The sequence below is a fragment of the Zootoca vivipara genome, chromosome 16 (genome assembly GCF_963506605.1).
Source record: "Zootoca vivipara chromosome 16, rZooViv1.1, whole genome shotgun sequence".
Taxonomy (NCBI): Eukaryota; Metazoa; Chordata; class Lepidosauria; order Squamata; family Lacertidae; genus Zootoca; species Zootoca vivipara.
This window is the reverse complement of record NC_083291.1, coordinates 19,915,866-19,943,484: the sequence shown is the minus strand read 5'-3', so window position 1 is coordinate 19,943,484 and position 27,619 is coordinate 19,915,866. Positions and strand designations below refer to the sequence as shown.

Below are 27,619 nucleotides of genomic sequence, written 5' to 3'. Positions count from 1 at the left end.
GGAGGGGATGTGTTATAAATGTGCTTTAAATAAATGGTGTGCACACAGCTGCAATAACTGAATGTTACTCTCCTAAGACCAGTGCGGGGTATTTCGGGGTACTCATTTTGACTCAATAAAATCACCATTTTATAGTTCAGATCAGGGGAAATAAATACAGTAAATGGGCAAAAGTACAAAGATTCACAAGATGTTTAAGGGTATGTGTACCCCTGCGTACCCCCAGAAAAAAGCACTGCCTAAGACTATTTGTTCATATAAAAGAACAAGCATCACCTCTGCATTTAGAAAACTTGTATGTTAGTTTTCTTCAATAACGGCAGTTGTTTTGGTTCCTCCCAATTAAGTTTTCAGCCCAGATTATTATTATTATTATTATTATTATTATTATTATTATTATTATTCCAGAAGATTGCTTGCACCAGGGAAATGATCATTCTTCTGGACCTCTCAAGAGTATTTGATATACAGTCAAGGCCATCTCACATGAATGGGTGTGAGAGGCTCGATTTGCAGGTAGCACCAGTCATATGGGTGGTGTATAAATAATAAAATTCTTCTTCTTCTTCTTCTTCTTCTTCTTCTTCTTCTTCTTCTTCTTCTTCTTCTTCTTCTTCTTCTTCTTCTTCTTCTTCTTCTTCTTCTTCTTCTTCTTCTTCTTCTCCCTGGAGGGCAGGAGCAGACCCAGAAGATGGTGTTAGGAGGACTACCAGTTTGCTGTTTTGTTTTGTTTTGTTTGCTGTTTTGTCTTTGGCCTATGCAGTACCGCAGTTTTAACCTTGTCCTCTGTGCTGTTCAATGTCTGCATTAAACTGCTGAGTGAAGTTACACAGAGACTGGGCATAGTCTTCTACGTGGATCTCCTGGTGGTCTGGCTCGTTTTCTTCTGCCATAATAAGGATAGACAACTAAATGGTTTCCTGCTCGTTCCTTGTTCTGCAGACCCATGCTCCTTTCCTCTGTCTCCCTCCTTGCCAAAACATCTCAGGTCCATCTCCCTTTTGTAACATCATGCTAGAAACCACTATGGTACTGTTGTTCAAACAACAGCCCTCGACGTACAATGATAAGCATGATGTTTTTTTCATGGAGATCTGGATTATCCCTGCCGAGGAAGTGCTAGGTTTTCGGTTTCCCTTCTCATTTTCCTCTTCAAAATATTCGCCTCCTTCATTTCTTGCTTTCCCTCTCTGACTCTCTCACCTTTCTTCCTTGGTTGTTCTCTAGCCCTCCTGACAACCTGCAGTGTCTCCCCAGGAGTTTCCTGCCCTTGCGCTGTGTAGATCGAGCCCTAACTGTGAGCTGTTCTTAATTTTGTCATTTGAAGTATATCTCAGGAGAGGAAAGGAAATAGCAGTTTAGATTTGGAGGTTTTTTGTTCGTTTTTTTAAAGCAAGGGGAATAGTGGTTTGGGGACAAATCCTGTCGCCTCTGGAGCCAGGGTGGCGAGTTTATGCTGGCACAGAAAGAGGAGACAGGAGGCCAAGCAACCCACAATTGGCAGAGAGAAGAGGATGTTTTCTCGGAAGCGTAGCTTTACCTTTGGAGTCTGTGAAGGGTATGTACCTATACAGGTCCTGGCTCACCCTGTTGCATGTCCTTCCTGCTGCATCTTCCAGGAAAAGAAGGGAGCAGCTGGATTTATTTTGCCTTTACGAAAGTTCGGGGGAACTTCCAGAAGAATGAGGGGATCCCTCAAGCCTTTTGGGAAGGGGAATGAGCTGGATTGATCTCGCCTTCCAGCCTGCAATGCCTAAATCTTCAGGTCTTCCTTTTCTCTCTTTCTCCCCTTCCTCTTGGTTTTCGAAAAGGTGTCTTGTTGTACGCAGTGTATTTCCAAAGACAGGGAAACAGCTGAGCCTGCATTTCTCACAAGACGTTTGCTTTCAGAAAAGGGGAGTTCTACAGACCCACAGCTGAAAATCGCATCCGGAGAATAGTCCTATCGGTACCATGGTATTTTGTGGAACGTGAATGCTAAATATGGCTGAAATTTCATAGGACCTGTTGCCAGAAATATTTCTTTGAGGGGGGCCTATTGGTAAACTGGGAGAAAGGAGCATTAATGTAGAGCAGCCAGAATCTAGAAACAAGAGAGCTCAAAGTTTTTTGATGTGGATGTAGTAAAATTAAATGGTTATAAAGTCTAAATATATAAGTACTTCATGTTAGACAGTAATCCCTGTGTTGGTTTGCTCTTGTAGCAGCCAAAATATTGGGAACTGAGAGCAGTTTTATTCCTTACTGAGCAACTATGAGTGCATACACAAATTACGTTTGAAGCACATTTTCCTCCTCAAAGAGCTCTGAGCTCTGTAGTTTGTTCAAGGTGCCGGGAATTGTAACTCTGTGAGGGGTGAATTACAGTGCCCATATTTCGTAGAGGGGGGAAACGAGCTTCAAATATGCTTTAAAGGTGCAGTATAGATAAATTTTGCCTACACATTTCATCCATATATTAGCAAAAGAAAAAGAATCACATTTCTTTCCCCACCTTCATGAAATGTGAATATTCTGGGGAGGGCCTGGAATATCCCTGAATTCCCACACGCCTCTTGTGGTTACAAACCTGGATTTTGGTTTATAATAAGGACATCTGGAGTTTGCCAGTCACGGGACTGTGTTGTGGCTAAGGTTCACAATTCAAATATCACTTTAACCACAAACTCAGAAAGGGGAATCTATGACCTTCCAGATGTTATCAGAGCACAACTCCAATAATACCTGTCCATTTGCCATTCTGGCTTTTTCTGATGGGTTGCAAGAGTCCCATAACATCTTGAGAGCCACAAGTCCTATCCACACACTACCAACTTAATAGCATTTTTAAACCACATGGCTTATCCTCAAAGAGTCCTGGGAATTGTCCTTTAGCAAGATGCTGGGAATTATCTGTCACTGATCCTAATTGCCCTCCTGAACTATAATTCCCAGGATTCCATAGGAAGAATAATGATTAGCATGGCTATATGCTATTGCTCAGCCTTGCAGCTATATAAGTAGGTGATAACTTTAAATAATGTGTGTGATGCACTTTGAACGCTGAAAAAGTGTCATAAAATGTTTATTATATATTCTTATATAAGGCTGTCAATTAGATATACCGACCAGTAAAACCACATTCTGGCAGTTATCACAAATACTTAAAGACTTAGAAGCCATTATACTTTAGAGGTAGTAGTACAATAATATTTTTTATTTATTTTCCATTTTGCTATTGGCTCTTCCCATCCTTTACTCTGATCATTTTGTGCATCAAGGCTCCACCTCCTAGCCCACCAGGGCTCCAGTACGTTTCAAATCCAAGCAAGCAACTTTAAGAAGAACAAGCAATAGATTTAGAGCTTGCCTCTGGGATATGTACCTGGGTGACTTTTAGTTGTCCAGCTGTTTTGGTTTGATTTTCCAGATGTTTTAAATCCACATTGCAAAGCAAGCAATGAGCAACTTAATTTGCGTAAGACCCTAATTATAAACCCATGTAAATGAATTGTGATTATGTGTGCATTTTTTCCTCTGCTTATTTGTTTGGGAGGAGTGTTCAGGTTCTTTCAGGAAATCCTCTAAATGAGTTTACTGGAAGCAGTAATTACCCCTTGCTGTGCTGCCTCCATATTACCGTCTTTCAGTGTTACCATCATCAGTGAGAAACAGATGTTGAAGGCAAAGCTGCTTTCTACCTCTGCATTGTGCTTCTATTAATGCAGATAGATTCTCAGAATATCTCAGCTGCAGTTTGGTCACTTAAGATCAAACAGAATGCATGTCACGCCGAGTCTCAGAGTCACCCAGCCCCTAAAATGGTAATGGTCCCAAAAGTGGGAAGTTGTGCATCCTGGCATTCTATGTGCAGACGAGTCACACTCAGATACAGGTCTTATAAAACTCGATGAGTTCTCTCATTGTTTTGGTAAATGGCCTCCAAGAGTATTCCCCAGCTACTGCTAATGTTTATTGCACCAAGGAGTTTGTAACTCGCTATTTACTGTCACGTGACTTCTGGGATCAGGGTATCATTTATTTTACATGGCATTCCTTATGCTTATTGTTAAAATTTGGAAAGACTCTGATATTGTATGGCTAATCAAGTAAGATAATTTATGTCGTAAAAACTCTTGGGGTCCTGCAAACACATCTCACTCATCCATATACAGTGGTACCTTGGTTCTCAAACGCCTTGGTACTCAAACAACTTGGAACACTGCAAATCCAGAAGTGTTTCGTGAACCTTTTTCGGAAGCCTAATGTGCTCCATTTTGAGTGCTACGCTGAGGTCTGTCTGTTTTTGATATTTATTTTGCGTTTTTGTTTTTGCGGCTTATTTGTGACTCTGTGGAACCCACTGATTGATTGTGTGACATTGTTTATTGCTTTCATTTTATGGATCAATGGTCTCGTTAGATAGTAAAATTCATGTTAAGTTGCTGTTTTAGGGGTTGTTTTTAACAGTCTGGAACCGATTAATCCATTTTGCATTGCTTTCTATGGGAAAGCGCGCCTTGGTTTTGGAACGCTTTGGTTTTGGAACGGACTTCCGGAACGGATTACGTTTGAGAATCAAGGTACCACTGTAGATGCATGTAGACACACACACACACACACACACACACACACACACACAGAGTGAACCGTTGGGCTAACAGCAGGTCACCAAAAGAATTATATGATATGGAAGTCTGTTGATTTAATTGTCTTTTGGGAATTGTTCCAAGCCTGTTTTTCTTTTACAGAACTCGCATCTTCCATTTGTAAAACCTACTGGTGTGATTTCTAGGATTTTTCTCTTTTTTTAGCAAAGCAGAACACAAAACATGTAGTTCAGGTTCATGCTAATACTCAACTGTAACCAGACATGAGAAAGAAGGGCTCAAGAATTTGCTGAGCCAAGTCAAAGTGGTGGAAGACTGGAAGGGATGTTTGTGTGGAGTCATATTTGGATATAGCAAGGAAACTGCAGTGGAACCACCGAAGGGGTAGAGAGAATAGTACCGTATGTGGCAGCTTGGTTGCCAGTACTAGAATGGAAGGTGGGATGCTGCAGTAGGCTGGAGGGAATTTTACAAATAAAAGCATGGAAGTAGGATCACTTAGGACTCACTGTGAACAGGTATCCTGTTCACAGGTATCCAAAGAAGTGTGCATGCACACGAAAGCTCATACCTATGACAAACTTAGTTGGTCTCTAAGGTGCTACTGGAAGGATTTTTTATTTTTATGTGAACACTGTGCTAGAGAATTTCTAGGTTAGCATTTTTTAAAAAAACAAAAACAAAACTTGATTCACTGGGCAGATAAGTGTGGTACTGTTTTCTGTCTGGAGTTTCTGGCATATGCTTACCGGTATGTGGAAAATACTACAAACATATGCCTTTGTTAACTGGCCTGATCAGGGGCAGGGTGTGTGTGTGTGTGTGTCATATTTCTCAGTTATCATTGAGATTTTTGGGTTTGATCTTGAACCCATTGTCAGCTGTGATATTTTCTTGGAAGTATAATATGATGATCATTCTCCACCGATTTTGAAAGTGAGGTCCAAGGGTCTTATGAAGTGCAAGCATAACAATTCTTTGGCTTGTAAGTAAAGGTGGGTGTCAACATCTGGGAGGGATGGTATGACTAAACGGAATAGAGGACCTGCCTGCTACATTGGGGATTTTATAGTGCTCCGATTAGAGTTGTCTCCTTTTCATGCAGGAGGACTGATGAGGCAGAGCGCTGCATCAGTGACACCTTAGATTCACCTGTCCAGGATCCTCAGGCTGCCCTTAATCCAGCTGTTCAAAATAAGGTAAGAGGCTGCAGAATCTTTCTTCAAAAAAAAAAAAAACACTAGAATCCTTGCAGTCAGGTATTCAGTGAGTCAGGTTGTAGATTGAATCAGCTCTCTCAACCAACTGGTGTGCATGTAGTCAGCTCTGTGCACATAGTTGGCCAGGGCCGGCCCGCCCATTTGGTGAGGTAAGGCAATTGCCTTAAGCAGCAGATCTTGCCTCCAGCGAGTGTGCTGCTCACCAGCTCTGCAACTGCCTCATCTCCACCCACCAATGTCTGCTCCTCTACAGCAGGCACCCCCAAACTTCGGCCCTCCAGATGTTTTGGACTACAATTCCCATAATCCCTGACCATTGGTCCTGTTAGCTAGGGATCATGGGAGTTGTAGGCCAAAACATCTGGAGGGCCGCAGTTTGGGGATGCCTGCTCTACAGCCTCCTTTTACTCCCCCACCACCTTTGTGGGGAGGTCTGTGGAGCAAGATGTAGGGAGCTGTGGAGGAAGAGGTGGTGGCTGTAGTTGTTAGCATTTTCACCCCTCCCAGTGTGAGAATTGGATGATCTGATGTTAAGAGAGAAAAGGGGCGGTGACTCTGCTGCTTTAGGAGTTTGGAGTTTGTCTGTCTCTGAGTTCTCAGTCTGCAGTCAGAGTGTGTTTTATCTCTGTGTTGAGGATAAGATGACTGAGCCTGTAAATTCTGTAAATATGCTGTAGCTTGTAGAAATAAAAAGAGGATAAAACCTCTACTGCCACGCCCATCTTTTATTGAAGTTGGTGCTCACAACGTCCAGTTGCGGGTCCATGGTTTCCGGATTTAAGCGGAAGGTGTTTCAGTCGTCCTGCTAGCCCAGTCAGGGCAGAAAACGGACCAAAGACGTGGACAGATCCTGGCTTAAATTATTCGTAGGTGGAGTGGCATTTTCTGTTTTGCCTGAAGTGGCAAAACGTTCTGAGCCAGCCCTGGTCCTGGCTGTTGAATTAGGCTGGTGAATTGCACAAACATAACTGTTTAATTGGTGCAGCTCTCCTACAGCTAGGGATATACAGAGAATCCCTTTTCAATACACATGTGCAGCCCCTGCTTGGATCAGAACAAGTAGCAAGGGTTGTGCTTTTAAATGGGAAAACTTCTAGACTGGTATGGAAAATCTTCCTCAGCTTAACAGATAAATTACTATCTGAATAGTAGGTGAATTGGTATCTGAATTGGTAGGTGATACTGATGAATTGCTTTTTTAAAAAGTGAAAGATTCATAAATCACAAGACCTCAGAATATGTAAGTAGTATTTTTTCAGTTGGGTTTCTGAATAATTAGAGTTTATGCAATAGTTTTTCTTTCATGCCTATTTGTGTAACAATGAAGATCAGGAAGTATTCATTTTAACATCAGTGATGAGAAAGTCAATCTTATGAAGAGCCTTGCAGATTCAAGTTTTGGGGCGCGTGTAAAGGGCAAAATATTAAGCATCATATAATTTCACAACAGAATAAAAGTCTCATCGATTACAGAGAGCTTGAACTAAATTTGTGACCTTGCAAATTCATTTCTTATTTCCTGTTATTCCTTACAGGCAGTGGATTTGTTTGAAATGATTGAAAAAATGCAGGTATGGTTGCCTTATTCCATCAAATTTCAGCTTTCTTAGTGCTGACTCACCTCCCATGCATTAAATATGCTGTGAGATTGTACCTCCATTGCAACACTGCTGTCGTGTAAAAACCTGCTGTCTTTCATTCCAGTCCCGCCCCCCAGTTCTACAGCACCTTCTGCAAACTAGTCTTGTTCACCTCCATTCAGCTGGCCAAATGGTCTTTCATAGCTGCTTTGATGTCACCACTCTATTTCAACTTTGGGCTTCCAACCGGCTCCTCTGGCTCTCTTTCCTTCTCATTTCACAAAACGTATTTACCTCTTCCCCTTGTTATAAGAAAAAACTGCTCCTTTTCCCTTATGGGGTATCCAAGAGCCCATATAGAGTCCTTAAGTGGGTTCTCTATTGGTAGGAGAAAATAACAGAGGCCAACCAGAGTACATTGCGAAGCAAAGCAGCTAGTAAGCCTGATCTTTATTAACTGTTGCAACAGGGTCCTTACTCACCGCACGCAGGAGGGAGGAGAGAACCCAGAACAATGGTGCGTAAGCCCTTATATAGACTTTTGAAATTGCCCACCCTGTAGCCCAAGACCACCCCCCTAAAACATCATACATACATCACAGAAGGAGGGAATCTACAGCAGAAGTCCTGTCTGCCAGGATACTTGATATTGGTCACCGATTGCTTTACCTGGGCAGCCTGGGCATTCTTTTGTGATGGCAAATACTTTAGTTCTTGAATTCAGGACACAGGCTCACCCTATTCATACACAAATACGCCCTTAAGGCAGGATTTGCAAGCAAAAAGACAATGGGGAGGCTTTCCCATTTCCTTTCTCCTTACAGAGAAATATTTGAGGTCAATTTGGGAGAGTCAAAATGACTTCAGGATTACAGTGATGCCTCACAAGACGAAATTAGTTCGTTCCGCGAGTTGTTTTCTATTGCGGAAATTTCATTTTGCGGTTTTCCAATTTAAACAAATCAAAGCAAAAAAAAAAATAATGCAAAGAAATTCGTCTTGTGAAACACGGCCATAGAAAAATTCGTCTTGCGAGTCAACAAAAAGATCGCAAAACGCTTTCGTCTTGCGAGGTACCACTGTACTCTCCTGTACTATGCCAGACACGTGGTTTATATACTTATGTATGTGTTTGCCTTGTATATTTGTGAACATTTTATTGATATTTGAGACCTAAAAATTCTTATAACACCTTGCTCCTGCTTGTTACAAATGGGGTGGCTTTCTTTCCGCTGAGCTTCTGTTAGCTAACACTCATTTACGGCCAAGGATGTATACACTTGACCACACGATTCCTGGGATGAAATATTTCGTAGGAGTGCCTTGGCATCCCTGCTTTGCCCCACCCCTGGCTGGAGGCTAAGTTCCTATTGCCAGTTGGCTCAGAAACTGCAACAGAGGCAATAACTAAAAATGGCACTCTGCAGCCTGTATGATTTGTTGATTGCGTCAGAGAGAGAACCAGCAGCGCCGAACTGCTGGTGGTGAGACAAGAGCTGGCAATTACCTAGTTGCTAGGTGCCGGAGGCCGAATGCACAGTAGCTCTGACGTAAGGAACATGTGAAGCGAAATCCCCCTTCCCTGCCACCTGCCATGCCTGCTTGTGTTTTCTTCTCTGTGTTGTCACTATGTGTTGTCACTGTTTGTGCTAGCAAAGCAAACTCTGCATTCTCTCATTATGCCATGTTAACTTTCTCTCTTTTTATTTAACAGAACTCGCATTCTGCTTAATTGCAAAACAAAACAAAACATCCCAACAGCATCTAAGCGATAGATAGATAGATAGATATAATTTAAACAGATCAAGGTTAAAACGATGGTGTTGTTTTCGTTTTTGTTTTAAATCAAAATATATAAATAAAACCAACAGTTAAAAATCTATGTTACAAGCTAAAATTACAGATTAAAACACACAGCAGTCCTACATGTCTGGGTACGCTCATGTAATTAAGAGCTTTTATCAGAAAAGTGTACTGCAAAGGTGTCTGCTACCCTGATAATTGGGTGAACACACCTTACCTTTTAATCTTAAACTCTCAAGGCTAAGAGGAGGAAAGGAAATGGAGTAACCAGGTTAGGATTGGAAAACTACCCTGATGCCTGCTGAGGTGTCTTGAACTGAAACAGTTACCGGTAGATGGGGAACAGCTGTGTGTATGGATGCCTCTATATACAGCAAGGCTTTAGCTTTACGTTTGGCCTGTGCAAAACATGGGTTGATTCTGACACCTGGATGAGAGGGTTGCAAAACATCATGCCCTTTCCCTTTCCTAAAGCAATGGAACTCAGCCAGAATAAGAAAGAATGAGGTGTAGCGTAGCGTTAAAGCATGTGCAGAGTGCAAAGAAAGAGACAGACACACAAGAGCCTTGGCCAGCAAGAGCTGAGAGAGAGAGAGAGAGAGAGAGAGAGAAGTCTCCCTCTCACTCCCCCCAGGCTATTTTATTCACCTTTTCCAGGTTTCAACCCAAAGATTCAAACCCACCAATCACAATTGATTGGAAGAGATACCTCTCTGATGAGGTACCATATCTGATGAAGTGTGCATGCACACGAAAGCTCATACCAAAATAAAAACTTAGTTGGTCTTTAAGGTGCTACTGAAGGATTTTTTTCTTATTTTGTTTCGACTCAGACCAACATGGCTACCTACCTGTAACTACTCCTACTAAGTAAACCTTAGTTAAGCCTCACCATTTGTCAACACACTGGTCAGGGTAGTTTATAGGAGTACATTGCTCAGAATATGATGCTACAGTGTGTAAGAGCTCCATTCTTCCACTGCTTACAGTATTTTAGACTATATGATGTGATTATTTCCCAGATTCATTTCTGTATTAGTTTGTATTTCTGATTAGTTTACTCCTTCTACACACTGAGTGACTATTGTTATGTAAATAGTGAAATTGGCTTGTGTGTCCTAGGTGTGTATGCCAAAAGCACGAATCCTTTTGCTTTGCAAACAAGGGAGTTGATTGTTGATTGGTCAGTTTGTGTTGATGATACGCTACAGAATACCTTCTACGGTATTCTACAGTTAATTGTTATGAAAACGTAGCAACAACAGGTATGCTGGCTTTTCTCTTTTTGCAATTTAACCTTGGCTATATCCATGAGTAGGACTTAAAACTTTGTTGAGAATCTTGCTCTCAGCTGCAGAAATCTGAACTTGTGTTGCGAGGGTGGGTGGGTTGGCAAGCAGGATATTGGCATCAGGTGGAGGGAAAAGGGAAAAGGAGAGACATACTGGGCTTTGCAGTTTCATTCTGCCTTTTCCCTCTGTCTAGAAAAGTCGTTTGGATGAGCAAAGGTGTTCACTTCCAGCTCCACTCAAGGTCAGTTCAGCTCTGCAATTATACGACTGAACCCTCAAACGGAATTTTAGTACTAAAAATGACAACTGTAAGAGCCGATCCTCATATTGTCTTTATAATGCATGATATAAAAAGCTGTTTCCCATCATCCAGAGAGGGATCAGTGAGGCCCAGATGGGGCTAAGCATCAGGCAGGGAATCGGGGGCAAGACAACAGGGGTGTGTTTTTGCTCCTAGATGAATTGCAGCTTTGTGTGTGTCCCTGTATCGATGAATGGCAGCCTTCCACTTACATAGGTTTCAACTGTGGAGCTAAGGGTCTAGGAGCCACAGCTGTCAAGTTCTTCCTTTTTTTTAAGGGAAATTCTGTTATGCTGAATAGGCTTCCTCACAAGAAAAGGGAAAACTTGACAGCTATGCTAGGAGGTGAGGGTTTCATGAGGAAGACAGGGAGCTGGGGAAATAGTCATTACACACACACACACACACACACACTGTATTATCCAAAAATGCATATAGTTTGGGTGGAAGAACTGGGAGGCACAATTATTATCCTTATTTGGACTCAGGAGGCAGAGATGCATCTGATAGGATGTGGGAAGCCCATGCACTACTTTGCAATTTGCATAATCCCCAGCTCCTCACCCCCATATGACCTCTTTGGGTTTTCAGAGAGAAGAGGAGTATATCCCATACCCAAGCATCCATGAGGTGAGTCTCAGCAAAACCAACCAAGATTTGAGTTCAAATTTATTCAGTTTTTAAAAAATGAGGTTGGCTCAGGTATGCCCCCAAATTGTGGATCAGGTGTTAGTTTGAACTGACAGCATTTAATGTCTCCAAGCCTTCATTTGCCTTTGTACTAAGAGTTGTTAGGAGACCCCCTATTCCAGGCATGTCCAAAGCCCGTTTCAGGGGCCTAATCCGGCCCGGCAGTCGGTTTAATCCGACCCCTGAGGCAGTTTGTTTCATGGGGTAAAATCCTAAAAAAACCAACCCTCAATCCTATAAAAAGCTCAACAACTTTGGTTGGCCCTCACGGCCCTTCACTTCATCAAATCTGGCCCTCTTTGAAAAAAGTTTAGAGTTCCCTGGGAAGAGGGATTGGTTGTTAAGCCACTCTAGGAATTGTAGCTCTGTGCAAGGAATAGGAGTCTCCTAACATGAATGCTGCAACCCCAGAGTCGTCAGCGACTGGACCTAATGGTCAGGGGTACCTTTACCTTTTTAACAACTCGCAACATCCTTAATGGAATTGCAGTTCTCAGGATTCCAAAGGGGAAGCCATAACTGTTTAAAGTCATATATTACTGCTTTAAATGTATAGTGCAGATGGCAGCTGTGACTGGATGGCCAGACCACATTCTACCATTTTTAAATGGCTTCACCAGTTCCTGTCATTTTCTGGACACACTTCTACGTGCTAGTTTTAACCTTTAAAGCCATATACTGTTTGCAATCCACATATCTAAATGATGGCTTCCGCCTGAACCTGTCCTACTATTAAGATTAATATTTGATTTCCTTCTCTGGGTGCTCATACTATGCTTTGATGACCGGGGAAAGCTCATTTTCTGTGGTAGATTCTGACCAGAATTGAATCTAAACTTGATTTTGAAGGCTTACTTTTGTTTCAGATGACGTGTGTGCATGTGAAATTATAGATCGGATTCATTTTAAATTTTCTGTGCCGAAAATGTAACTGATCTGTAGAAAAGATTTGTAACTGATTTGTAGAAGAGAGTTTACAACCTGAAAAAGAGACAATGCACGGTCTTTTGTAAACCAAGAGAATCTTGAATAAAAACTATTTAAAAAGAAAGAAAGAATTCAAGAGATCTAGATCTGTTCTGTTTTGATTCTCTGCTCGTGTCTGATCCTGCAACATCTCTCTTTCTGGACAGGTGTTACGGAGAGGGTGGCCCTACCCTCTCATTATCTTGCCCCAGTTTGGGGGCTATTGGATCGAAGGGACCTCTCACAACCTTCCCATCTCAGGCCCAGAATTGCATGACCTGCCATCCCCTTGCAGTGGCAAAGTGAAGCTGGAGTGTGACCCAACAGCTAAGTTGTACCGCAAGCACTTCCTGGGAAAGGTAAGAGAAGTTCTATAGCTCCTGACTGCTCATCTGCTACTGAGCTGGGTTCAGGGTCCATTTATAAAGCCTTGAACAACTTGGGTCCTGGGTGCCTTATATCCTAAGCTTGATCACTGAGCTCATCTGAAAAGAGTGTCCCTGGTTGTCCGTTGAGTTGGTTAGGCTTATTTGACGTCAACATGAAACTGAGACTTCAGTCTTTCTGGCCCACTGCTGGGGAATGCTTTTCCGATGGACATACAGCAGGCATCTTCTGAACTATGAGCTTGTCCATATTTCCACTTGTGCTGTGCCTAGAAAGCATGGGTCTGAGCGGTTCTCACATTCGAAAATTACCCACTTTCCATGTGAAAACCCACAATTTAGCAATAGATTGGAACAAACGGGAACCTGGGGGAAACCCCAATTGCCATTTGTTCCAACTAAGCACTAAAGAGCGGTTTCCCCCGGGGTAAAGTAACAGGACAAGGGGGAGGTGTGGAAAAGCCCTAACTTCCAAACGTTTGCTGAAAACTTTTTTTTTTTTTTTGCAACCAGGGCTATGCAGACAGTCAAGGAAAATGTTTCCCATGATATTCAGCTGGTGAACTGTTTTAATGTTGTGTAGTTTTTATTGTATTGCGCTTGTTGTAAAGTGCTTTGTTGTTTTTTTTATAAAAAATGAAATTGCATCCTAAAAATACTTTAAAATAAATGCTATTATTTTATTAGGCACACAGGCTTTTAAAATTTATTATATTTGTTGCTTGCCCTTCTCCATGAAGTCCCAGGGTGAGTTACACGTAGAGAAAACTAGTACAATAAAACAAAACAAAGAAAAAGTCCCACTGCAAAATACCATACATATCAACAAAACCAGATTACAGCTAGGGAGACAGTAACAACCTGAGTACAGTTGCCAAAGGCCAGGTAGAAGAAGTGCATTTTCTGTGATCACCTAAAGCTACAAAGAGATGGTGCCAAACACATCACAATTACCGTATATATCCGTGTATAAGTCTAGGTTTTTTTCCTAAAAAATAATGTCAAAAATTAGGGTGTGCCTTGTACATGGATACATCTCCCCCCATTTTCTTAAATCTGAGTCCCCCAAAATAGGGGGCATCTTATACATGGGGGCGTCTTATAGACGGAAAAATACAGTAACCTGCTGGTTTAATTGTTAATTACTGGTGTCTTCTGGTCAATTTAATATTTTGTCAATTAATCGATGAGGGTCAGTTATAATCAATTAGGTGTGCTTTAAGGGCACACCTGTTTTCCCAGACTATTTTAGAACCAGTATAAAAATGGACCAAACATAAAATACTATCTTATGAAAGCATAGCTGCCAAGTTATCCCTTATTTTAAGGGATTTTTCCTTATGCTGAATAGGCTTCCTCGCAAGAAAAGGGAAAACTTGGCAGCTATGTATGAAAGTATTTATTTACGAAAACACTAATTTCATCGAAAATATCCAAGTGGTATACAATAATTATATGTACAATGAAAACCACAGATCACTGTGGAAGAAGGGGAGGCAAAATCATTGCTTCTGCATGTTGGAGCATCCATTGTATCCTAGGTATGGTCAACTCAGAAGGGGATGGGCGGGGGGAAACAGACACAGCACAGAAAATAGAAAAGTGACATAAAAATGGCAGAAGCTATATCCCTGAAAATACCACCACCATTCAAAGATTGTGTCCGTGATGCTGGAGAGAGGCAGTGAAATTATGACACACCCTCAGCGCACAACCTGCATTACTACATACAAAGCAACATTGCATTGCCTTCCGCCCCAATTTGGCCTACTACGACTTCCATTGTGTCCTCTCATATTACCTCAAGGCAGTCCCGAATTCAGAAGATTACATGTGCCCAGTGGCTGCTGGAACAGCAAAAGAGTCTCTTACTTCTACATCCCTTATTTCAATATCTCTTTTCCTCAGGAACATCACAATTTTTATGCCAGTGACACAACTTTGGGGTATTTGGTCCTTTCTGTGAAGTATGAACAAGTTGAAAAGCAAGACAACCTCCGCTTGCTTCTGAGGTAAAATTGCCCTTTGGTTCAAACCTTGTGAAATGATGGTACTTTTCAGGTGGTTCTCTGTCTCTCAATGGCTGTCTTAACTAAGCTTATTTGCCACTTTTCACACACACACACACACACACACACACACACACACACACACACAAGTCACCGGAATTTCAGAACTGTTTGCAAATCAAAATTACATTTAAAGATAGCAGGAGGTGCTGTCAATAATCCCTCGGCTATTCATTTGGCAAGTGCTTGTCTTCCTCACCCCACCCCAGCACACTTTTTAAAAAAGAAATTCCCTCATGATTGCTTTGGGAAAAGTCCACAACTGTTGATGTTTGAGAAGGCTAACAAGCCTTATTTGGGGCACCCAATGAAATTATATATATTACTTAATTACTGCTAAATATACCACTTGATTACCAAGCTTAATTTGCAGTATACATAACAATTACAGAAAGGAGTCCGTGGATAAAATAAATTAAAATTTATCCAGTCAGTGGGCAAAATAAAATTAAAATTGCCTGTTGCATTGCCAAAGGGTATCCACCCTTCCTGGATGTAAAGCTACCTCTGCTATTAGGCAGAATGAGACAGGCAGCTGATTTTGAGTGTCATGAAATTGTGGGGAAATGTTAGCCATTTAATTTATTGTATTTTTACTGTAAGGGAAGGAGGGAAGGGCTTGTGCGATTTTTCTGTCACAGGTGCCAAAATAACTTTGCTGGCTTTAGGTACTGTTAACTTTGGGGTACTAGGGAAGCTGGAGTTGTTGCTGCTTGGTTTCCTTAGCATTTATTTTGTTTGTTTGTTTGTTGCAGGTCTCGAACTAGTACCAAGCACGACTTGATTCCTATTTCTTGCCTGAATGAGTTCCCCAATGCTGTCCAAATGGCAAAGGTACATTGTTCCAGGTCCAGCACCTTTACTGTTAGTTGCTGGGTTATTTTTGCCTTGTAACCTTCCGATGAACCAAATCTGATTCCTTTCGGTTACTTGTCCAAAGAGAAAGTTCCATTTCATTAGGTCACCCATGCCAGGCATCATAAGTTAAACAGTCTCAAATTTTAAGTCCGAAATTTAAATTTATATCCCACTTAATCAATTTTGAATCCTTGAGTACTAGACTATGAAAGCAACTAGAGAATAAATAAGTTGGGGTTTGTGTGTGTGTGTGACACCAATCCCTTGCAAATACAGGACTGTTGAAAGATTAAATTTGCAAATGTGAATTTTCATGCCATGTTAAATAACTGGTGCTCATCCAATTGGCTTCAATGAAAATGGTACCAAAAGCCCCTGCACTAGAAGTGTGTTAACCTGTTTTGCTTGTCCCCCTGCAGCTGCTGTGTGAGGATGTGAATGTTGACCGCTTCTTTCCAGTGCTCTATCCCAAGGTAGGCTCAACTGTAGCCGCATATGCAAACTCTCTCTTTCTCTGGGGCTGCTGCCTGTTGTTACTTTTAACTCACTCGGGCTGTTTCTCCACCTCCTAGGCTTCGCAACTCATTGTTGCATTTGATGAACATGTCATCAGCAATAACTTCAAGTTCGGAGTTATCTACCAAAAACTTGGGCAGGTAAACCTCTTTTCTTATGCACACTCGATGCCCTTTTCTATCGTAGGCCATTTGGGGAGTCTGGACAAGAGCTTCCCTATGTCCTCTTGTTCCCCTCCATCATGTCCATTGATCCTCCATTCTTCCTTTCCGGTACATCATCACTCCTTTTTGGCTAGTCATCTCCCCCCCCCCCCCTTGCCCTCCTCGCCCCCCCCCATCCTCCCTCTGGTTTCTGCAGCTGGGAAGGAGAGGACTTGGAAGTGACGTGCAAGCGACTAGGGAGGAGAAACCAACCTGAGAAATGTCTCTTTAAGTCCCCGTTGAAAGGTACCCTTTAGGGGATTGGATATGGCCTATGGACCACCACTGACTAATATCTGGTTCGAACCTATTCAGCTTATCTTCTGCTAGTGTCAAAGATACACACAATCTCCACACCTTCAGCTCTGGCAAACAGGGATTGTGGCTTTTTTAGGAAGGTGAAAGGAAAGTGTGTGTGTGTGTTTATTTATGTGTGTGTGTGTTTGTGCGTATGCACACACATGTGCAAAAGAGACCTTTATTGCACTGGTTATTGGACTCCAGGGTCGGTCAAGAACTCAAATGGAAAATGGTGGCCTTCAGTTTTCTATTTCCTTTTATATAGACCACAGAGGAAGAAGTCTTCAGTAATACTGAAGAGAGTCTGGGCTTCTTAGAGTTTTTGAATATCCTTGGAGACAGGATCCAGTTGCAGGATTTCCGTGGGTGAGTACTTCAGCTGTAAAAATGGTTTGGAAGTTGTCCTTCTTGGCCCATTTTTCCTCCTAAGACTCGTGCATCGCCGTAATAGCAGCAGATAGCAATGGCCCTGTCTTGTCCCGTCCTGGGAAGTGACAGTACCACCACCAGGAAGTTCTAGGCCTACCCCCTTTCACACACCACTGCATGGACCAATTACCACAATTCCTTCTGTGAATTGTATTTCTGTCTTCGATAAAGCTGCTACCGTTGTTCATGGTATATCTTTCTTCTTCTGTCTGTTCTCCTCTCTCCTTCTCCCTCTTGCCTTTCTTATGCTGATCAGCTTCCGAGGTGGCTTGGATGTTACTCGAGGTCAAACAGGATCTGAGTCTGTCTACACACATTTCCGGGGCAAAGAGATCATGTTCCATGTCTCTACAATGTTGCCCTTCACAGAGGGAGATGCCCAACAGGTACCGTGGGGACCTATAGAGGACACAGTATTGAATAAGCCTCTAGAGTGATGGCAACAGACAGCTAGCTACTTTAGGGTTGATGTGACAAAGGGAAGGTTGTTGGAGCAAGTTGTGATTGGAAAGAAGAGGCCATAATCTCGTCTGGGGAGTTTAAAATTGGGGTGGGTGCTGTGGACTTGAGTGGCCAAGCTGGGCAGCTAGCTTGCATTTTGGAAGCCCAACTCCCCTCTTATAACATGTTCCCTTGCGTGTTCCCTTCCAGCTTCAGCGGAAGCGCCACATTGGGAACGATATCGTGGCCATTGTCTTCCAGGACGAAAATACTCCCTTTGTCCCCGACATGATTGCGTCAAACTTCCTGCATTCCTATGTGGTTGTGCAGCTCCACCACAGCGCCCTGGGGGAGACTCTCTACAAGGTAAGTCCACTTGGTCAATACTCTGCTACTTTGACGACTAGTGCAAGAGAGTTCTGCTGCAGGGGTAGCGAACCTCAGGTCTGGAGGCTGGGTGTGGCCCTCTGGGCTCTTCTGGCTGGCCCTTGGGAATCTCCCACACCCCCTTCCCAGCCACACCCCTCATGAATGGTTAAGCTAACAAATTTGATTTGTTAGAGAAGGAAGACACCACAAAAATACGTTTGTAAAGAAACTGAGTTTATTTATCCAATATTATAACAACAAAGTGCAGGAATCAGCCAATCCATACCTATTGTTGAGGGGAAATTAAACAAATAAGAACACAGAAGGAAAATATAGTAATCAGGTTTTTATGTGATATTTATTTGTAAAATAATGCAAGTTTTTAATGTATTGGAAATACAGGAAAGGTAGTAAGTATAACAGACTGTTGGTAATGGAAATAGCTTTTACCGGTATGTATTTTGATAGTCGAAAAAGGAAGAATACTATGATTGCAATGTACTCACCTGGAATATAATGTACTAATGTGCATTTATTTGCATTTTTGCAATGTTATAAACGAGTGTGTGTGTGTGTGTGTGTGTGTGGCTGTATATGAGATGTTGCTAACATCCCATATCTTTTGTGCTCTCTGCTGATTAGCAGTTTCATCAGACAGCAGTTGAAAACTGACAATGTTTTAATATTATCCTAAGGCTGCAGACCTGCACAGACCCTGCACGGTGGTCATTCTGTCTGTACTCTAAAACCACTCTGTCCCTTCTGATGGTTGCAGGTTTCTGTTGCAGCCCGTGATGACGTCCCTTTCTTTGGGCCTTCTCTGCCAAATCCAGCAATATTCAAAAAGGTTTGTGTGCAGCTAGAAAAACAATTAAAGGCTTAAAGGGCAGTGGAATTCTGGTAATGGTTCCTACATTACGATCTATTTATATGAAACTTTTCTGTGCAGCTACCTACGGTAGGGCTGGAAAAGCCCCAAACTTGTGACGGCCTTGACTCTAAAATATTGTGGCACCTATGAACCTGGAAGCCATTTTTTTCAGCTCAGCTTGTGTTCTTAGATGTGGCTCTAGCATTCCCAATATTGCCATTGTTGTCATTTAATATGTTCAGAAGCACCTAAAATAGGCTGTTTGTGAATAAAAGTGAACAGGTTGTTGTCTGAATGCTGCCAATTTCAGCTTAAGCGCCTTCTAGCATCAGTAAAGGTAAAGGGACCCCTGACCATTAGGTCCAGTCGTAACCGACTCTGGGGTTGCGCGCTCATCTCACGTTATTGGCAGAGGGAGCCAGCGTACAGCTTCCAGGTCATGTGGCCAGCATGACAAAGCCGCTTCTGGCGAACCAGAGCAGCACACGGAAACGCCGTTTACCTTCCCACTGTAGCGGTCCCTATTTTTCTACTTGCACTTTGATGTGCTTTCGAACTGCTAGGTTGGCAGGAGCTGGAACCGAACAACGGGAGCTCACCCCGTCACAGGGATTCGAACCGCCGACCTTCTGATCGGCAAGCCCTAGGCACAGCACCACCTGGGTCCCATTCTAGCATCAGTACTCACCAGCTAATATACATTTTCAGAAAAATTGTAGTACAGCATATGTAGTCTACTTTGTCTTTATAAATAGGAAATGAGGGGTAGCCTCTTTAAATGAATCTGTATGTAATAGATTTCCCTGCCTGTCAAAATCTAAAGCACCATAAGGAAACATAGCCTTCATTTCCTGTATGTCTACATACATACTGGAAAGGATTTTTTTCCCTTGGGGACTGGGAGGGCATTTAGGAAATCATGAGTTTTTAGAGTGGCACAGTACCACGTGGTTAATTTGAATGTATTCTTTGCCTCTACAGTGCAACCCATTGAGGGGAACAGAGGAATACTGTATTCTTGTATCTGTGTTTGTTCCTGTGCTTTGGTATCAACATGCAATCTAAGCATTAGCTTGCAAAGAAGTATCCTAGAACCTTCATCTTTGTCCTTTGTGGCACCAAAACAGTTCTGGATATATCTATAAGGAAAAAGGGTCTTGTAGGACCTAAATACAATGAGTGAACATTCTCCCCCTTCTTACAGGGCACAGAGTTCCGTGAATTTCTTCTGGCAAAGCTTATAAATGCAGAACACAGCTGCTACCATGCTGAGAAATTTGCTAAGCTGGAGGTGAGTCACCTTTATTTGCATTCATATATCTTGAAGAGCAAAGATCGGTATGAGAGTACAGTGTCATTGATCACCAATATGATACTTCCTGGTACAGTGGTACCTCTGGATACAAACCACTCTGGATACGAATGCTTCGGACTATGCATGCGGCAAACCCAGAAGCAAAGGAAACGTTTCCGCCGCCCGCGCCTCGATACGAATGTTTCGGGGTAAGAACGGACCCCTGGAACGAATTGTTTGCATCCAGAGGTACCACTGTACCAGGAAGTAACATATTGGTGATCAATGACAGGATATACAATGAAATGCAGGTTTAACAATCAGTACATAAATCGAACCTAGAACTTTCTACACTGCAGCTGTTGCATGGGGGGGGAGGGTAATTCCTCTTGGTGACTTTAAACTCAAAATTACACTTTTAATAGGCACTGGAACTCCTACAATAGAATGAAAATCACACTATGTAAGTGACAATCACATTCTAGCCACCCTGGGTCACCTTGGGGGAGACCTGGCCACAACAGAGTGTGCTCCTCTCTTGTACCCTCCCATTCCCTATTTAAGGTACTCAGTGCCACCAGATAAGAGATTAACTATTTACCAGGCTGCCCCTTATCAAACAACCTCCAAAAGTTCCCTGGGGTCTCTGAAGCCTCCTTAGGTAAAGGTAAAGGGGCCCCTGACCATCAGGTCCAGTCAGGTCTGACTCTGGGGTTGCAGCACTCATCTCGCTCTATAGGCCGAGGGAGCTGGCGTTTGTCCGCAGACAGCTTCCGGGTCATGTGGCCAGCATGACAAAGCTGCTTCTGGCGAACCAGAGCAGCGCACGGAAACACCGTTTACCTTCCTGCCAGAGCGGTCCCTATTTATCTACTTGCACTTTGATGTGCTTTCGAACTGCTAGGTGGGCAGGAGCTGGGACCAAGCAATGGGAGCTCACCCCGTTGCAGGGATTCGAACCGCCGACCTTCTGATCAGCCAGCCCTAGACTCTGTGGTTTAACCCACAGCGCCACCTGGGTCCCCTGATGTTAAATATTCCCTTGGGAGCAAAAACAAATTAAAATGGGTTAATCACATCCACTTGGAATCATAGAATTTTAGAGTTGGAAAGGACCCTGAGGGTCATCTAGTCCAACAACTTGCAATGCAGGAATCTCTTTTTGCCCAACGTGGGGCTTGAACCCACATCCCTGAGATTGAGTCTCATGCTTTAATGAGAGCTCATAGAGGTACTGAGGCTCTATGATCCTGCTGATATAGAATTGCTTTCTTTTCTGTCACTCAGCCTGATCTTTTCTTTCTTTCTTTCTGATTCCCTGTTTCTATCCTATTTGTTTTTTGAAACGTGTTCTCCTTCTCTGCTTCTGGAGCAGGATCGTACCCGCAGTGCCCTCCTGGAGAGCCTGTATGAGGAGTTGCAGATTCGTAGCCGCAGTATGATGGGCTTGGCCTCTGGCGATGAGGACAAAATGGAGAATGGGGGTGGTGGCTTCTTTGAGAATTTCAAGGTGAGAGGGGGAATAGATGATGCTTAATCACTCCCTCTTTCGGTGTAATTTTGCATCTTCCCATTTTGTGCTGCTCTGGTGAATATTGTAATAATACTATGCATTTTGTGCAGTGCTTTTTACCATTGAAGGTATTTCGCATACATTATCTTAGTCTTCCCCACAACTGCTCTGAGAGGTAGGTCTGTAGTATCATCTCCGTATTTTAGAAATTGCCAGAGGGGTGCAGGTGGCTCAGAGATGGTAGTTTACCAAAGGAAGGAACTTGCTAGCTCTTCGATTAGTGGTGACAACCTCAGTACATTGCTTCTGGGATAATTCGGTGTCCATGCTAACGACATACTCTTCATTTAGGCTTCACCTCAAGGTGTGATGGGTGGTGGTACTCTAGATGTTGTGGGGCGGGATTGAATTAACGCCGTTGTAATGGTCAGACCATTATCTGGCGAAGTTGGGTCTTGCAGTGTCATTCCCTCTCTGCCATTAGGATGGTCTACCCAGAGACTTATGGAATCCAAGGGGTTCTTGAATGCTTTGGGGGATTTTTCAGAAGCCAAGGCTGGTGGTCCTGTTGAGCTTCGGTGTCGCTGTGGAATAGTGAGATGCATTGAGCTGTTGACGCAATTACTCCCGAGTTCACTTTCCAAAACTGTGGAGCCTGGAGAGCTCACTGGGGGTGTCTATGGCTCTCCAAGCCATGAAACAGGATAAATGAAGGCTAGAATACAATGGCGTATGATCCAGTGCAAAGTTGGCCAGAGGTGTGCTAGAGCAGTGGTCCTCAACCTTGGGCCTCCAGATGTTTTGAGACTACAATTCCCATCATCCCTGACCACTGGTCCTGCTAGCTAGGGATCATGGGAGTTGTAGGCCAAAAACATCTGGAGGCCCAAGGTTGAGGACCACTGTGCTAGAGCACATAGTTGTGCCTACTGCAAAGAAGGCTTAATTTGTTTACCCCATCGCACCCTTGAGTAGCCAGCCAGCAGAGATGTGCTAAGGGCGCTGCCAACCTGTCACTGGGAATAGAGTGTCTGAATCGTTGGAGGCCTGCTATGTGACATATTTGCCAGGGGCTGTGAGAATAAAATCACCATCCTCCATGTTGAGCTGAATGCTACCATTATTACAGAGCTGGGTGAAGTGTCCAACACAACATCTTGCCCAATCTTGTGGGATCAGCTGATTAGGTTTGAGGACGTGGGTAAGGTTTGGCCCACATGTGTGCTCAACATCTGGCCAACATGACTCATTTGAAGTACCTGAGCTGCGCTGGCTGTATCCAGGGGGTGGTTCATCCATCTTTGCATGAAGGGTTGGTGCCTGCTGCCTTGAAGGAGGCAGTAATGCAGAACCCCTGCCTGAACCCTGAGGAACTTTGATGACTATGGACTGGTCACTAATATTGAACTACCACCCGATCACTTTATGGGATAAGGTGCTTGAGAGGGTCGTCCAGCTGCAGACACCATTGGAAGGACCTGGTTATCTTGACCCCTTTGAGTCTGGGTTTAGGTCCAGTTTGAGGACAGAATGGCCTTAAGCATCCTAATCATACCTGCCAAGTCTCCCACAGAAAAATACGGGATTAGCAGCAGCAGCGGCACCGGAAGTTGTCCGGCGGCCATCTTGGGGGTGGCCGCATGGCGGCGGCCATCTTAGATGGCCAACGGGCATGCGTAGAAGCTATTTCCGGCACCAGCGGCGGCCATTTTCTGGTGCCCATAGATGGGCAAACCGGCACCAGAAAAATGGCTGCCGGCAGGAGCGGATTTAAGGGAGATTTATGGGAGAGGAGCTCAAACGGCAGACCGCCGGGAAATGGTAAGGAAAAACGGGGGTTTCCCGGGGAATACGGGGTGCTTGGCAGCTATGATCCTGATGGATGTCCTTCTTTAGGAGAGGGACAGGGAGAGAGTGCTGCCTTTTCTTGATCTCTCAACAGCTTGTGATGCCATTGACCACCGTATCCTCTTGCACCGTCTCTGCGAGTTGGTGGTTCTGCTGATATCTACATTGCCAGGTTCAAAGAATAGTGTTGGAGCAGGCATAGGCAAACTTGGCCCTCCAGATGTTTTGGGACTACAACTCCCATCATCCCTAGCTAACAGGACCCAATGGTCAGGGATGATGGGAGTTGTAGTCCCAAAACATCTGGAGGGCCGAGTTTGCCTATGCCTGTGCTGGAGGGTTAAATGTCTGCCCCCTGGTGGTTGTGCTTTGGGGTGCCATAGGCTAGGGACAGCGTGTGTGTGGTTTTTTATGAGAGAGCTCTTCAGGAGGCTGTGGATTAGGTTAGCAGGAGCGAGTTCTGTCCGCTTGGAAACAATACTTTGTCTGCCCGAGTCCTGTAGAAAGCGGGGCGTTTCTGAGCTCGTGCCTGTTCCCTCCGCTTCCTTCCACCCAGCCCACCAGCATCCTATAGTGCTCTTCATGATGTCCTTTTGTGTGTCTGTGAACGTGTCTGTCTCCCTGTTGCCCTTCTCTCCAGCGGGTGATCCGGGGCCGTAGCCAGAGCCTGGATACCATGGGGATAGCCATGAAGAAGCAGCACCAACAGCAGCAGCAGCAGCAGCCATCAACTCCACCCAATCGCCCAGCTACTGCTGGCCTTGCCCTCAACCAGAGTGTCGCCGAGGGCCCCAAGGCTATTGCTGCGGTAAGGTATTGGGGAGGTGGGGTCATGGGGTGGAGACCAGCTTGTACTCAGTCCTTTGCCACCATCCCCTACTACTGCGAACCTGCTGCTCTTCATCATTATCTCTCTCCAGCTATTAATGTCTCCTTGTCTTGGTGGTGTTTTGTGGCTATTTTCTGTTGTGCTCCCCGCCATTCCATCTCACTATGTTCATTTCCCTATCCTGGTCCTCTGCGGCTACACCCGATTCTATTCATTTGCCGATTCTGACTCTGAAAATAATTTGAGGAACAGGGAAAGCGTTTAGGGAGAATCTGAATAAATTGTGTGGTTGTTTTTCATTGCTGAGCACTGCCTTGATGTCTTATGTGAGTGGGTGGAATATAAAAACTTTTATAGAGGAATAAAATACGCAGAAATTTCATGTATACATTCCATGTTTGGTCTTGGGGACAAGATGAATGCCTTCAGGATCCCTTAGCATCGATGCTGAGCAGTAGTTCTCCTGCAGCAGTTGTGGAATCAGTCCCCAAGGGAGGAATGGGACCACCAAAACCCTATGCCACCGATTCCTAACACAGAACAGGTTATCCATTAGGGGTACAATGTTTGGTGATTCCAAAAGCTACTGAGAGATCCAGGAGAATTAGTGAAGTTGCATTCCTGGCATTCCTCTCTCGGCACTGATTTTCCTTTGGAGTGACAAGGGTGGTTTATGTGCCAAAAACAGGCCTGAAACTAGCCTGAATTTTAATTTTGAGGGAACTAAAAAAGATTCCATAAAAGCCCGCTTATAGAACCTCTCCCACCACCTTGTTGATGGCTGGAGAGCTTTAGGACAGTGTGTTTGTTGGGTAGAGCATACTGCTGACCTTACTTAGGATTGTTCTACCCAAGTTTTCCCCAGTAGTGATGTATGGAAGTGAGAGCTGGACCATAAAGAAGGCTGATCGCCGAAGAATTGATGCTTTTGAATTATGGTGCTGGAGGAGACTATTGAGAGTCCCATGGACTGCAAGAAGATCGAACCTATCCATTCTGAAGGAAATCAGCTCTGAGCACACTGGAAGGACAGATCATGAAGCTGAGGCGCCATTACTTTGGCCACCTCATGAGAAGAGAAGACTCCCTGGAAAAGATCCTGATGTTGGGAAAGATTGAGGGCACTAGGAGAAGGGGACGACAGAGGGCGAGATGGTTGGACAGTGTTCTCGAAGCTACGAACATGAGTTTGACCAACTCACTGCGGGAGGCAGTGGAAGACAGGAGTGCCTGGCATGCTATGGTCCATGGGGTCACGAAGAGTCAGACACGACTAAATGACTAAACAACAACACTCAAGTATGCCCACCTCCTGACTATGGACCATTTGGTGGGAATCTGCAGGGAGTTAGTGTTGTCTGCCAAGACTTGACTGTTCAGTGATTGACTGCATGGCAGGGTGAGATGAAGTGGTGTCTGGAATGAAAGAACTAATAGCTAGAAGTGTTGGCATTAGTGGCTGTTCCTTTGCTTGGCATTAATGTTACCAGTGCATTGGTGCTGTTCTAGTTCAGGGCATCTTCTGATTGTCCAAGTGGTGCATTCAGTCCTTTGCACAGGCACTGAAGGCATGTGATGAGAAGGCCATTTTCGAGAGAGTCTGGAGTTGCAGTTATAGTGTGGAAAGCATGCTTAGGAGAATTGTCATTCTCAAGAGAGTGCTTAAGGTGAGACCGGCACAGCTACCAGAGATGCTGTAGACTGAACCTGGGGACCTTCTGCATTCAAAGCATATGTTCTGCTATCCCTGAGCCATACGTGCCCAACTCCCCTGGTGATAAGAAGCATGGCACAGAGGGAATTCCTTCTGCGCTGAGGTTTCTCTTGTTAGCATACACGCAGAAGGCCTGGGCCACCAAGCCCCCCGGTAAGCCTCTGCCGGGTGTCTTCCGCCTCCGGTAGCCAACTGTAACATGATCCAGGCTCTCAGAGTCTGGACACGTTATCTGCAGAGTCCATTCCAGCGATCAGCGTGGTTTGGCAGCAGCAGCAGCAACAAAGAAGACTCAGAGAGAAGTCCTTGCATATTTACAAGCGTTTATTCTAAAGCATCTCGGAAGAAAGACCAAACGTGTCTGTCTTCATCAGCAAAGCAAAAGCAAGAGAACTAACATTACAATAGTACAACAAATGGAAGTATACATCATGTGACACATTCAACATCCTCTCCCAAGCCTGTTCCTGTTTAAGGTGGAACAGAATCTACTATGAAATCCTAACATCTCTGGCATAACTGGAAGAAGTTGGCAAAGTAGATATCTAAGTAGATGTGGCTTATATCTTAAGCCCGTTCTCATGGTACCAAAATTCTCAGTCAGATGTGAGTGCATTGTGTGGTTCGGAGCAAGCAGTTTAGTGTTTAATCCAGTGGTGAGGGACCTGTGACCCTCCAGATGTTGTGGGATCCCATCAGTCCCAGCCAGTGTAGCCAATGGTGGGGAATGATGGGAGTTGTAGACTAGAGCACCTGAAGAGCCACAGGTCCCCCAGCCTGGGTTTAATCAGCTCATTAGACGGCACTCTAAATATGGCACTTCAGAAAGCTGTATTTGTGATGAAGCTTTTCGTTTCTCATTTCCCCTGGTCACTGCCGGTACTGGACCTAATGGTCAGGGGTCCCTTTACCTTTACCCTTTTACCAAACACTGGATGGAACTCAAGTGTCACACTATGATGAATGCACAAGCATCCCTGTTATGGGGGCTCTCCTAACCCCTCAAGCCATTTTGGGGGGTATTCAAGAAGGGATGGAAGCCCCATTGTGCAAGCAGAAGTCCTTGTGCAAGGCTCCTTTAGGTGAATCCATCCTACCATGTCCGGAGAAGCCAGGAAAGGCATTGTCTCCTTTGCGGAATTCTGCAGGGAAAAGGTGATACCCACCACCTGCTGGAAGTAGAGTGGTCAAAGGAGAAATGCCAAACAAATGTAAGGAAAGGAGGCACTCTATACTTCCCCACCTTTCCTTTTTCTCCCTTCCTTTTAGGGCTAAGCTAGATATTGGAGTAAACATACAGTTAGTGCTGGAAACTGCCTTTAGGTGTTTAATCCCTGCCCCACCCCCTGGCCACACACTTTGGCATCCCTGGTAGAAGCTGCATCCCACATCGCCCTGCCCTTGCTCCAGATCTTCAGCTACTAATTATATAGGGAGGAAAACTCTGCTGGGACAGAGGGAGAAGATGTGATGGTGCCGTTTTGGGTAGCAGGTGCACATTTACTGTAATATCTAGCTTAGCCCTCTGGGGCTGTACA

The 27,619-nt window shown here is 44.0% G+C and overlaps 1 protein-coding gene across 4 annotated transcripts in view; it reads left to right on the top strand.

The window, feature by feature from the left end:
* Positions 1 to 27,619, top strand: part of LOC118097646 (rap1 GTPase-activating protein 1) — a 49,311-nt gene that overhangs the window by 13,141 nt on the left and 8,551 nt on the right. For 3 of the 4 annotated variants that reach the window (XM_035140731.2, XM_035140729.2, XM_060268824.1), the window contains exons 1-16: positions 667 to 5,788; positions 7,345 to 7,380; positions 10,678 to 10,725; positions 11,377 to 11,415; positions 12,609 to 12,800; positions 14,736 to 14,839; positions 15,652 to 15,730; positions 16,174 to 16,227; positions 16,327 to 16,410; positions 17,039 to 17,139; positions 17,459 to 17,588; positions 17,854 to 18,009; positions 18,788 to 18,859; positions 20,088 to 20,174; positions 21,553 to 21,687; positions 24,179 to 24,346. In XM_035140731.2, the coding sequence (XP_034996622.2) occupies positions 7,363 to 7,380; positions 10,678 to 10,725; positions 11,377 to 11,415; positions 12,609 to 12,800; positions 14,736 to 14,839; positions 15,652 to 15,730; positions 16,174 to 16,227; positions 16,327 to 16,410; positions 17,039 to 17,139; positions 17,459 to 17,588; positions 17,854 to 18,009; positions 18,788 to 18,859; positions 20,088 to 20,174; positions 21,553 to 21,687; positions 24,179 to 24,346 (1,467 nt within the window). In that variant the 5' untranslated portion in view covers positions 667 to 5,788; positions 7,345 to 7,362. Of the gene's footprint in view, positions 1 to 666; positions 5,789 to 7,344; positions 7,381 to 10,677; positions 10,726 to 11,376; positions 11,416 to 12,608; positions 12,801 to 14,735; positions 14,840 to 15,651; positions 15,731 to 16,173; positions 16,228 to 16,326; positions 16,411 to 17,038; positions 17,140 to 17,458; positions 17,589 to 17,853; positions 18,010 to 18,787; positions 18,860 to 20,087; positions 20,175 to 21,552; positions 21,688 to 24,178; positions 24,347 to 27,619 lie in introns of those variants that run through there. The other variant, XM_060268825.1, reaches the window with a different exon arrangement.